The sequence below is a fragment of the Cricetulus griseus genome, chromosome 5, assembly GCF_003668045.3.
Source record: "Cricetulus griseus strain 17A/GY chromosome 5, alternate assembly CriGri-PICRH-1.0, whole genome shotgun sequence".
Classification (NCBI taxonomy): Eukaryota; Metazoa; Chordata; class Mammalia; order Rodentia; family Cricetidae; genus Cricetulus; species Cricetulus griseus.
In genome coordinates, this window is record NC_048598.1 from 58,464,900 (window position 1) to 58,476,161 (window position 11,262).

At 40.1% G+C, this 11,262-nt stretch overlaps 1 protein-coding gene across 1 annotated transcript in view; it reads left to right on the forward strand.

The window, feature by feature from the left end:
• LOC100772422 (zona pellucida sperm-binding protein 3 receptor-like) overlaps positions 1 to 8,760 on the forward strand; it is a 33,091-nt gene extending 24,331 nt beyond the window's left edge. The window contains 4 exon segments of the mRNA XM_027418119.2: positions 240 to 434; positions 861 to 956; positions 7,649 to 7,854; positions 8,551 to 8,760. Coding sequence (XP_027273920.1) covers positions 240 to 434; positions 861 to 956; positions 7,649 to 7,854; positions 8,551 to 8,760 — 707 coding nt within the window.
• Positions 8,761 to 11,262: the final 2,502 nt, after the last annotated feature.

Here is an 11,262-nt window from a genome sequence, read left to right on the forward strand (position 1 = left end):
GATCAATGTGTAGTATTGTAATTGTTAACTGCATAGCTGTATTGTTTTGCATTGACTGTTTCTAGAATCTATTCAACTGAAACCTTATACCTATTAAGTAATTTTTCCCCTCTCCTAACAGCAAGATTCTATCCTGTTACCATGAGTTTGATTATTAATGTCTTTCATAAGATAGAGTGAAAGTCTTGAAGGTGTCTTTCTCATAGGATGAAGCATGTACATTTCTTTTTATCTCCCAGGGATTTGTTGCCCAGTACCAAATATGGAAAAAATCAAAATTGTAAGTGAAAGGAGAGATTTCACTGGTGTATGCATCTATGCCTATGGAGACTATGTTTTCTATATTTGTGGTGAAGGTACTTATCCTATGTCTACTGATGGAAGGAGTTCATGTCTAGCAGATGGAAAGTGGGACCCTGCAATACCAGCATGTCACTCGGGTAAGAAAATTGAAGGAACTTGTCATCTTCATTTCCCAGATATCCCAAGTGAGTCTATGCAGTTCTATGAAGAACACTCTTCTTAAAAATAAGTGAGTTTGGGATTGTTCTTTCAATAAGTATTACGCAGAAGAGCACAGATATTTACCTTAGCACCACCAAGGCTATTGATAAGAGTTATGGACCAAGATACACTGACAGAGGGCTTATAAAAGCTTTTGTCAGAGAACATAGTGCAATTGAATAAAATCCTTCAATATCTCAGTTTGTTAATGTTCCTGCATATAGTATCTGCTACCATTATGGCCAATGTCTGCATTTGTACATCAAGGGGAAAACAATGGCTTATATAATTACTAAACAATGGGAGACTTTGTTATGAAGAAGAATATTGACTGACATGAACTTTTTCATTTCCTTGTTCTGACTCAGAAATACAAAACCGTCTTGCTCTTATTACCCCACCAAGCTTTGCAGAAACAATGACGAAGAGCAATAAATATCTATCTGATACTGGTAAGACACTGAAAATGCCATGCAGAGCAATGTGACTATGTATGGTTCCTCACCTCAACACGACAGAGTCTATTGCATGCCATAGTTGGGTTAATATAAAAGTAAAGTTTAAAAGATAACCTGGGATTCTATGATTTTGTAGGAAATCATAGAAAATAGGGGTGGGATGTGAGAAAGAATCATAGGAAAAATAGTCTTTATCCATTGTCTTAAAGATAACTGTAAAGGAGAGTTAAGAGTAAATTATCTCTGCTCTGAGGGTTGTAATTGATATGACTAATCTTTCACTACTGCCCATTCTGTTTCCTTCAGTCAGCACTCTGGTATGCTTGGGCTTTTTGACAGATGCGATATCTCTAGCTGTTATTCCTGGTGAACAGAATTTCTTCATGTCTCATAATTGCCTAACCAGTATAAACCTCACAGATGGACCACAAAAGATGCTCCAGTGATTATCTTAAGCTCCAGATACACTATTTCCTGAACCAGTATATGCCACACATCCTGGCTCTTCATCATGAGCACATCTTATTGCCACACAGTATGGTAACGTTTCCCTTCACCCAAGCTGTCCCAGCAGGTGAAGAAACTCAGAGTAATTTGCTGAGAGCTACAGCTTAAATATCAGTGGACAGCTTCAATATCCACTGGCTGGGCTGCTTTGCCTCTGTCCTCAGAAATCAGGATACCTAATCTACTGATCTAAAGATACAAGTAGAAAAGTAAATTATGCAAATATTATTCAAGTGGTTTGGTAGGATTTATTTCGAATGGCACGAACCATACTGTTTTTTGCACCTATTAGTTACCTAGCTACATGGAGATACTGACCAACATATCCTGAGAGGTAGTATCTCTATTTTATTAAATGTGTGTATGTTGTATGTATATATGTATGTGTGTATGTTTCCTGTCTTCATTAATTTTTGAGGTTAGCATGTAAATCAATGAGTTTCATTATGGAACTTTTATGCATTGTGTCATTATACCTTGTTCTAATTTGTTCCCCTCTCCTACTGTTTTCTCCCTGCTGCCTACCTTTTGTTTGGGGAGTGGTTCTGTTTGTTCCCCTGAGAGTATTGTGCTTTGCTTTCATGTCACACATACTATTTTCTCTTTACCCCTACCTTCAGAATTCTTCCTACCCTCGCATGACTCCCTTTCTAGTTGCACACCTTACACACACACACACACACACACACACACACACACACACACACACACACCACACTAAAAGAAAAAGATAAAAACCACCAGTGTAGAAACAAGAGAAAACAGGAGAAAAGCCTATATTGGCCTCTTTTACAGAGACACTAGTTACCACATGCCATGCTAAATGGTGTGTGTAGAGAAGAATTTTACCAGAGAAGTGTCCTGACAGACCCAAAGCATCTGGTGCAAGGAGAGCTGTAGAGCTGCATACAATCTGTGCTACTGGAAACCCAAACCAGAGGACAAGTAACACAACCACACAAGACAGCAAGCACACAATGTAAAGGGCATAGGAGAATCTGAAACTGGAAGATCGCCAATGTCCAAATTCCCCTGTCCCTGTCATTGTAAAGAAGAGTGGGTGGTTGGATTGTAGGACCATGGAAATAGTGAAAGGACTTGACAAAGGTTAAACACAGCCTGTTTGAATCTACCAAGTAGAGAACAGTTTGAATCCATCAAGCAGAGAACAGTGCCACAGCCACCCATAGACACAGCCTAGGGAGATCTGCAATGCTCACCATCATCCCTATCCCAATATTTCCCATGGAGCAGGGGATCCATCCTAGTGCATTGGCACTCAGAAGATGATGTACCTTCCTGGTACAACAGACCTCAAGCTGCATGGACTATGAAGATGCAACAAAAGGGAGAGGACCTGATATTCACAGACTTGCCACAGCAGGGAGGAACTGGCCAGTGGACAGGAAGGTTTTTTATGCAGTTTGTCCTGATGGACAAAACTAAGGTCAAAGCAGGCATTGAACTTTCCTCCAACCATCAAGAAGTGTTGACAGAGAACATAATACTTTCTAAAATTTAAACTTTATTAATTTATAATAAGAACTCTCCCCAATTACACAGCCATATTAACCAGACCCAGAAACTGCATCTCAACGAATTTCTATACAATCAGAATAGCTGTTTTGAAGATATAGAATCATACATGTGATTTATACTTTCAATTATCAAATATATTTTATGCGCTTACCCACCAACAGAAAATGGAATCAGTAGCTTTTCTGTATACCAGTAATGAACTTGCTGACAAATCATATAAAATACTCCATTTATAATAGCTAAAAATAATAAAATATCTAGGAATATGGGGCTGAAGAGATGGGCCAATGGTTAAGAGCCCTGTTGTTCTCTTCATTTCCCAGCAACCCCCATAACTCTAGTTTGGAGAGGGGATGCAAGATGTCCTCTTTTGACCTCTAGGTATCAGGCCAAGCATGTGGTTCACATACATACATGCAGGGAAAACACTCACACACATGAAACAAAATTAACTAATTTAAAATAACCAAGAAGATGAAAAACCTTAAAATATTGAAAAAAGAAATTGAAGATAGCAATAGATACAGGGGAAAAAAAAAACCTTTGCTCTCCTGGACTGGCAGAATTAGCCTTATGAAAATAGCTATCCTCTCCAATGAAATTTCTAGATTCTATTCAATTTCTAGTTTTATCTCCATTAAAATTTCAATGGCATCCCTCACAGAACTGTAAAAAAATCTAAAATTCATATGGAAACACATATAGACAGCCAAAGTAGTCCTAAACAGACAGAAAACAACCAGAGGTATATTACCTGACCTCAAGCTATGCTACAGAGCCTTAGTGACATGGTACCAGTACAAAAACAGACATATAGACCAAGGGAACATAAGGGACCCAGAAATAAACTCATACAGATATGCATTCATATATGCATGATATATAAACTCATACAGAAATGCACACCTAGTTTTTGACAGAAAAGTTAAAATTATCAAGAAAAAAACTCGTTCAAGAAATGGTGCTAGCAGCCGGGCGTTGGTGGCTGAAGCTTTTACTCCCAGCACTTGGGAGGCAGAGGCAGGTGGATCTCTGTGAGTTTGAGGCCAACCTGGTCTACAGAGAGCGTTCCAGGACAACCTCCAAAGCAATACAGAGAAACCCTGTCTTGAAAAACAAAAAAAAGAAAAAAAAAAGAAAGGAAGAAAGAAAAAAAGAAAGAAAGAAAGAAAGGAAGGAAGAAAGAAAAGAAGAAAGAAATGGAGCTAGCTGGCAAAACTGGACAAATACCTATGGAAAACTGAAATTAGGTTCATATTTCTCACCCTGTACAAAAGCTAATCCAATCTTGATCAAATATCTTAATTTGACACCAGAAATGTTTAGACAACTATAGAAAAACATGATGAAAACATTTTACAATAGAGGCATTGGAATTCTTCAGGAAATAGCCACAGTTGTTGACAAATAGGATTACATGAAGACAAAAAAAAAAAAAAAAAAAAGCTTCTGCTTAGCAAAGGAAACTATCAGCAGAGCAAACAGACAGCCAAAAAAAAAAAAAAATAGTAGAGAAGCCTTTTCAGCTACACTTCAGATAAGGGTTAATTTAAATCAAATTAAAAACCAAAAAACCAAACCCCCATTCAACAAGTGAGCCATGAACTGAATAGACAGCTCTCGAAAGAAGAAATACAAATGGTGGACATGTATTTCAAAAAGTGTTCAACATCCTTAACTATCAGGGAAATACAAATGAAGAGTATTGTGAGATTTGATCTCACCCATCAGAATGGCTGTCATCAAGAAAGTGTGAACACAAAAGCCAACTGGGCTGCAGAGGAGGAACCTTGTTCACTATTTGGAGGGGGTAAACTAGCGCTATCGCCATGGCGGTGTGGAGCTACTTAAAAATTCAAAATATAACTAACAGAGGTGCTTCACATCCACCTTTGTTGATTCTCAAAGAAGCAGAGTCAGCCTAGATGACATTAACAGATGAGTGCCCAGTAAAAATGTGGTACATGTACACAAAGAATTTTATCTGCACAGAAAGAAAGATGACATTTGTAGGTACATGACTAGAACTAGTAACAATGCTATGAGGTAACAGCAGGCTCAGGGGAACAAATTCCATGTGTGCTCTCTCACATGCACTCTCTCACATGCGCTCTCTCACATGCACTCTCACACTCACTCTCTCACACTCACTCTCTCACACTCACTCTCTCACATGTGCTCTCTCACATGCGCTCTCTCACATGCACTCTCTCACATGCACTCTCTCTCATATGCACTCTCTCATACACGCGCTCTCACATGTGCTCTCTCATATGTGTTCTCTCACATGTGGCTTTAACTTGCACTTTTGTGTATTTATGTGGGAGGGAGTCTGAGTAGAGGCCAGGAGTCTGGTAAGGTGCCCAGGAGAGGGGAGGAGATAGGGAAGGTCATAGACAGCGTGTGACATGAAAATGGAAGGGGAGTGGGAGGAGTGAGATGGAGGGGAGTGGACAGAGGAGGATCAACCAATACTATATGAAAATGCCATAAGAAACCTTTTCCTTTTTTATGGCCATTGGAGAAAAAAAAAAAAAAGATTCAATGCATTTCCCCTACTGAAGTTTAGTTTTCCTTTGGCCCCATTGTGGTGATATCTTTCTTGCACAAATAAAGCCTCTCTGGGGGTCAGAGAATGGAAACTACCTCTTGCTAACCATAGAGGTCTGGAGGTTGGTACAGACAGGCAGGAAATGATGTAGCTGGGCAGTAACGGTATATAAGTAGGGACAAACAGGGAATCTCTCTCTTCTCTGTGGCAACACTTAGGAGGTAAGGTGTGCTGTGGCTTGCTCCTTCTCTCTGATCTCTCAGCATTTCCCTCCACATCTGACTTCAGCCTTTTATTATCTAGACCACTTAAGAAAACCATTTACATACTGGTGCCCAACGTGTAGCTCGAATCCACAACCCTGAGATTAAGAGTCTCATGCTCTACCGACTGAGCTACCTAGGCTTTTTCGAGACACCCCATCTCTTCTTTTTCATACCTGTTTCTCTCTTTTAGTTGAGACTGTCTTTACTCTGCTGGTCCTACACACCATGTTTGAAGTAGGGAAATTGATTTCACAACCTCGCTCCCAGATGGAGGGATTTGCCTCAGGATTTGTGATGTCTTGAGTCAGAGGAGACTCTGGACTTTGTATTTTAAAGTTGGGACAAGTAAGACTGTGTAGTTTTTAGTATGGAATGAATTAATTTTTCAGGGTGAGAGACATGAACTTAACATCCAGAGGGGGAAGGGTATTATTCAAATACCTGTAGTAAAGTCCTTATCCTTGAAACTTAAGCCCTGATAAACAGCAGCACTACAAAATAAGAGGTGACTGAGCCCTTATGAATAGATCATGTACTAGTCCTGGGGATGGATGCCAGCATGGGGTGTCCTATACTTGAGCTGTTTGTTCTGGTCCCTCTGGGTGCTTTATTATTTCACACTCATCACGGAAACATGAAGGAACCAAATACAAACCCCATTCCTTTAGATTTGCATGAATCAGAATCTAAATAAACCCACTTCTCTGTCACCCAGTTTATATCGTTCTATTATAGGAACAGGAAATACACAGACACCTCCTTACTTTGAAGCATGTGTGTCTTAATGTGCTGGAGGGTATATTTTGGTTGGACTTGCTGTGTGTCTTGCATGTCTTTTCATTTGGGTACCTTTGCCTCCTCAGTGTAATACCAGCTCCACTACCAACAAGTGGAAGACAGAGTTACAAAATAATAACAACAATATTTCCTGTTGATCAAAGCCTACCTAAATTTTACCTTATTTATTTATTTGGTAACATTTAAGATATGAATCGTAAACTTTAAAAGTTGGCAAAAAGAACAATTAAAAATGAACACTAGTTTCCCTTCCTGGGCCCCAAGAGCACAGATAGCACCATTGGCAGAAGCAGTCATTACTATTCAGTTGTTCTATGTCTTTCTAGAATACTTAAAGGATGTACTTGTAACTTTGAAGTAAGAATCGCTTTGTGCCTCTATTAAACTTTCCACGACAACCTTCATTTCTTTCTAAGTATCCAAGAAAGGAATCTCAAAGGTTAATACCTAGTTTATAAAGTGTTACAAATTTTCACTGAAATCTTATGATGGCCACTATCTTTCCATGCCTTTCTCTGTCTATGAACCAATGAGGCTCCTGTTCGATAAGCTGATATAGAATAAAAATGAGGTAAGATTGTGACTGACTCTTCAGCGTCCTTAGTTCCTTCATTATTTTGCTACCAGCCAAATGCCACTGTTTCTGTTGAGCCCTGTAGCATTAAAAGGTGAGGACAGTGAAAAGTGCATTCTGAGTATCATGCATAGGATGGAAGCTGTGGGGAAGAAATACAAACACAGGTTCTAACACTTCAAAGTTATATGAGACTTAGAGTATTAAGTGTCTCCATTTCATTGTTGGTAAAATGGTAATAACAATAGAAACCAATCCATAGATGTATAATGATAAAATTTCTAAGGCCACAGAATTTAGCAAATAGATATACAAAGTACTTTTCTCAATAGATATCAGGACTCTTATAATTATTATTGATATCAGTAAGTTTTGAAGAACCTGAATGCAAGTATGTACAAAGTTTCTCATCATTTTCATTGTCTAATTCAATTTTGACACCTCTTTGAAGAAGAGAGAACGAGGTTCACATCCTATAAAAGTTTGTGCTCCAAACCAGTGATCATACATGGAAAACTGTCTGTGGATAAAGATCACTATGCTGAAATGGAAAATATCACCGTTCAATGTGATCCTGGATATGGCTTAGTTGGTTCCCCAAACATCATTTGTTCAGAAAAAAAAACATGGTACCCTGAGATACCCAACTGTAAGATGGTGAGTGGCACAATTGGGGAACTTCTGTGATTTCACCCTTAAATATAGCAGTCTCTTCCCAAGGCTCTGTCTCAGACTATGGTGGTATCACCTGCCACCTGCCAGGATGCCTGGTTTACCAGATTAGCATTTATAACCTTGAAGCATTGTGCTTGAAGGAGTAGATTTTTCTGCTCTCTGGCTGGATCCAGAAGTTTAGAACTGTGGGTTTCCTAGACCTAGTGACCTGACCATAGCTTTCCATGTTTGTGGTCTGTATACTTTTGGGCATGTGCAGGACTCCACCTCACCTATCCTTATGGGGCTGTTCTGGGTCCTTCTAGCTCTATGCCTTTTCTTCAACTATACTTTTCTGCTCCTCAACAACCAAATGTTGTGACATATACCTATAACCCTAGCAACACCGGAGGTGGGCATAGGAGGGTCCTAAGCTCAAGTCTGTCTTGGGCTGCAAACTCCTGTCTGAAAACACACACACACACACACACACACACACACACACACACACACACACACACACACACACCTCTTCCTCTTGCTCATGTTGTGGCCTGTATATGAGTACCTGCTGAGGATGCAAAGTCTCTCCAGAATTCTCTTAATGCCCATCAATCATATCATCCTCACTTTTGTCAAGACTCCCTCTCAGACTGTACCCTCCCCCCCTCCATTTACTTTTTAAAATTACTTCTTTAGGAACTCCCTGAAGATTGCAAATTTGTGGTTGAAGGCAGAAAACTCTTGCAGTGCCTCTCAATCCCAGAGGAGGTGAAAAAGGCCATGGAGATATACAAACTGTCTCTAGAGATCGAACGATTAGAACAGGAGAAAGAGAGGTGGCTACGATTCCACAGGAAACCTTCTAAACGTGTTAAAATGAAGGGGCCTTTTAGGCCTTTTGGTTAATGTGCAGAATCTCCATGCAGCAGCTGTACTGACCCCTAAGCACTACCAGTCCTGTTAAAAAAGTTTCTGGGCCAGAAGAACTTAGGTGTTTTTTTTGTTTTTGAAGCTATGTCAATGATTATTGGCTAGCCATTATGGTTCAATTGTCTACTTGACTCAACTCACTATAATAGTTAAATATAAACTATTAAAACCGAATTTTTGTGTTGTCATTATGTTCATTATGTTGCATGAATACAACATACGTACCCAGAACACAAATTTACTGTCTAACGTGTCTGTAGGTAATTTTATTTCTCCTTTAAAGAGTGCAGCTCCGACTATTCCAACCACATTCCTGCTGAATTGTCACTGAACACCATGACACTGTGTCTCATGAGTCCAGCACCTGCCAGTTCTGAACTTGCAGGGCAAGATCTGAATTTAAAGGGACATTCTGGAAAACAGAACCTTACTACACTGCAGAGATTCTTTGGTGCCCCTTCTGGTCACATTCCACACTAAAAAGGACTTCTTGTCTCCCTTGAAAGCAAATTGGTTTTGTGTTTTCCTCCACATTGTAGAAATGAAATGAGATATATGTTCTGGTTTGTTTGTTTGTTTTTGTCGAATTGACACAAGTTAGAGTTATCTTAGAAGAGGGAACCATAGTTGAGAAACTGCTTCCATAAGACTGGCCTGTAGACAAGTCTGTGGGCATTTTCTTGATTGATAATGGTGGCAGGGCTCAGTACATTGTTGCTGGTGCCTCCCTGGACTGGTGGTTCTGGGGTATATAAGAAAGGAAACCGGGAAAGCCAGGAGAGCAAACAAGTAAGCAACATTCCTTCTCTGTATCATATCCAGCCTCGAGGTTCCTGCCTTGAGCACCTGCCCTGACTTCCAGGGATGATAGACTTTAAGCTAGAAGATGAAATACAACCTTCCCTTCCCAAGTGGCATTTGGTCATGGTGTTCTATTACAGCGATAGTAACTAAGACAGAAATGTGTGATTTTATTCTCACATTTATGTCTGTGATGCTAAAGTCATCTCAATACAAACAAATCGACTGCATATATTTACGTTTGTTATTTGGCTTTTGGCTAGTGATGCTTGGTATGTTTGCCTGACCACAGCAATACCAAGGTGTATTATCAGTAGATAATACAGTAGATAAATTAGCTTTATGATGTCATGATGGAATGCTAGTCAGGACCAGTAAAGCTCCACAAAAATCAATCTACTGATGCTCTGTTTTTCTGACGTCAACTGAGTTCCCATGGTTGTTTCCTTGGAGACTGAAACAATCTATCTCCAGGGAAGCTCCTTAAGACAGACAGAAAACAACTCACATAGCTCCTGGAAGTCCCTGAAACTGACCAGATTCACTAGGCCCCTCCCTCCCAGAGTAAGCAATAAAGACCACTGAGGGTCACGTTTAGACAAGCCATGCTGCAAAGAAGATTCGGAGACTAGACCAGTCACCCAGAAGAAGCAGAAACTATCTAAGCTCCCTGGAAGGGGTTTACACCACAGAATCCCTTGGAAAGGACACTTTCCAACCTGTTTAGTTGAGCCACCTGTAGACTGCGCAGTGAGCTCCAGGTTCCCACCTCTGTGAGCTGTCACCTGTGCTGGGGTGGGCTTTGGTAATGCAGTTACTTTTGAGTCATTCCTGTAACTAACCCTTCACCCACATTCCTTTAAGAAGACCCAATAAAACTCATTGCTTCACCAAGTTGGACTTTGGCGGTATCCGTACTTTTGTCTGTCGTGGGTTTCCTATCTGGGGTGAGTAGACATGTGTGTTGTGTCTCCTAAGGAAAAGTCTTGTCACACAACAATAGTGTATCCCATTATGACAGAGAATCAACTGATCAGTAACTCCACAGATGATATGTGTAGAAGAAGCCTGGCCAGGAGAATAGAATCCAAATGCAGATGGGAATCCATTGCTGAAAAGGCCAATCACTACATCCTCCGCGATGGGAAGTCGAGTGATTGACTGGCCTCCCAGGACACTGTCCTGTAACTGGTGCTGCCAGATAAGAATGTCAGTTCTCATTTCTTATGGATAAATACAATGTTTCCCTCTGAGGTTCTCTAAGGGGTGTAGCTCAGTCTACAGGTAATTGATCACCAATGTAAACTCTATTTACCTCCTCCTCTTCCATTTTCATTCCTTTTGTCCATAACTCAATTTCAAGGACTTCTTGGTAAACGAAGGCTGACCCTTCCATTTACATGTAGATACTTTTAAGAAAGCATTTTGTTTTTGTTTTTATTACAAGATTTTATGTATTTATTATGTATATACAGCACTCTGCTTCCATGTATACCTGCACATCAGAAGAAGGCACCAGAACTCCTAACGGATGGTTGTGAGCCACCATGTGGTTGCTGGGAATTGAACTCTGGACCTCTAGAAGAGCAGCCAGTGTTCTTAACCTCGGAGCCATCTCTCCAACCCTGTTTTTTGTTTTTAACATTGAATGCACACACACACACACACACACACACA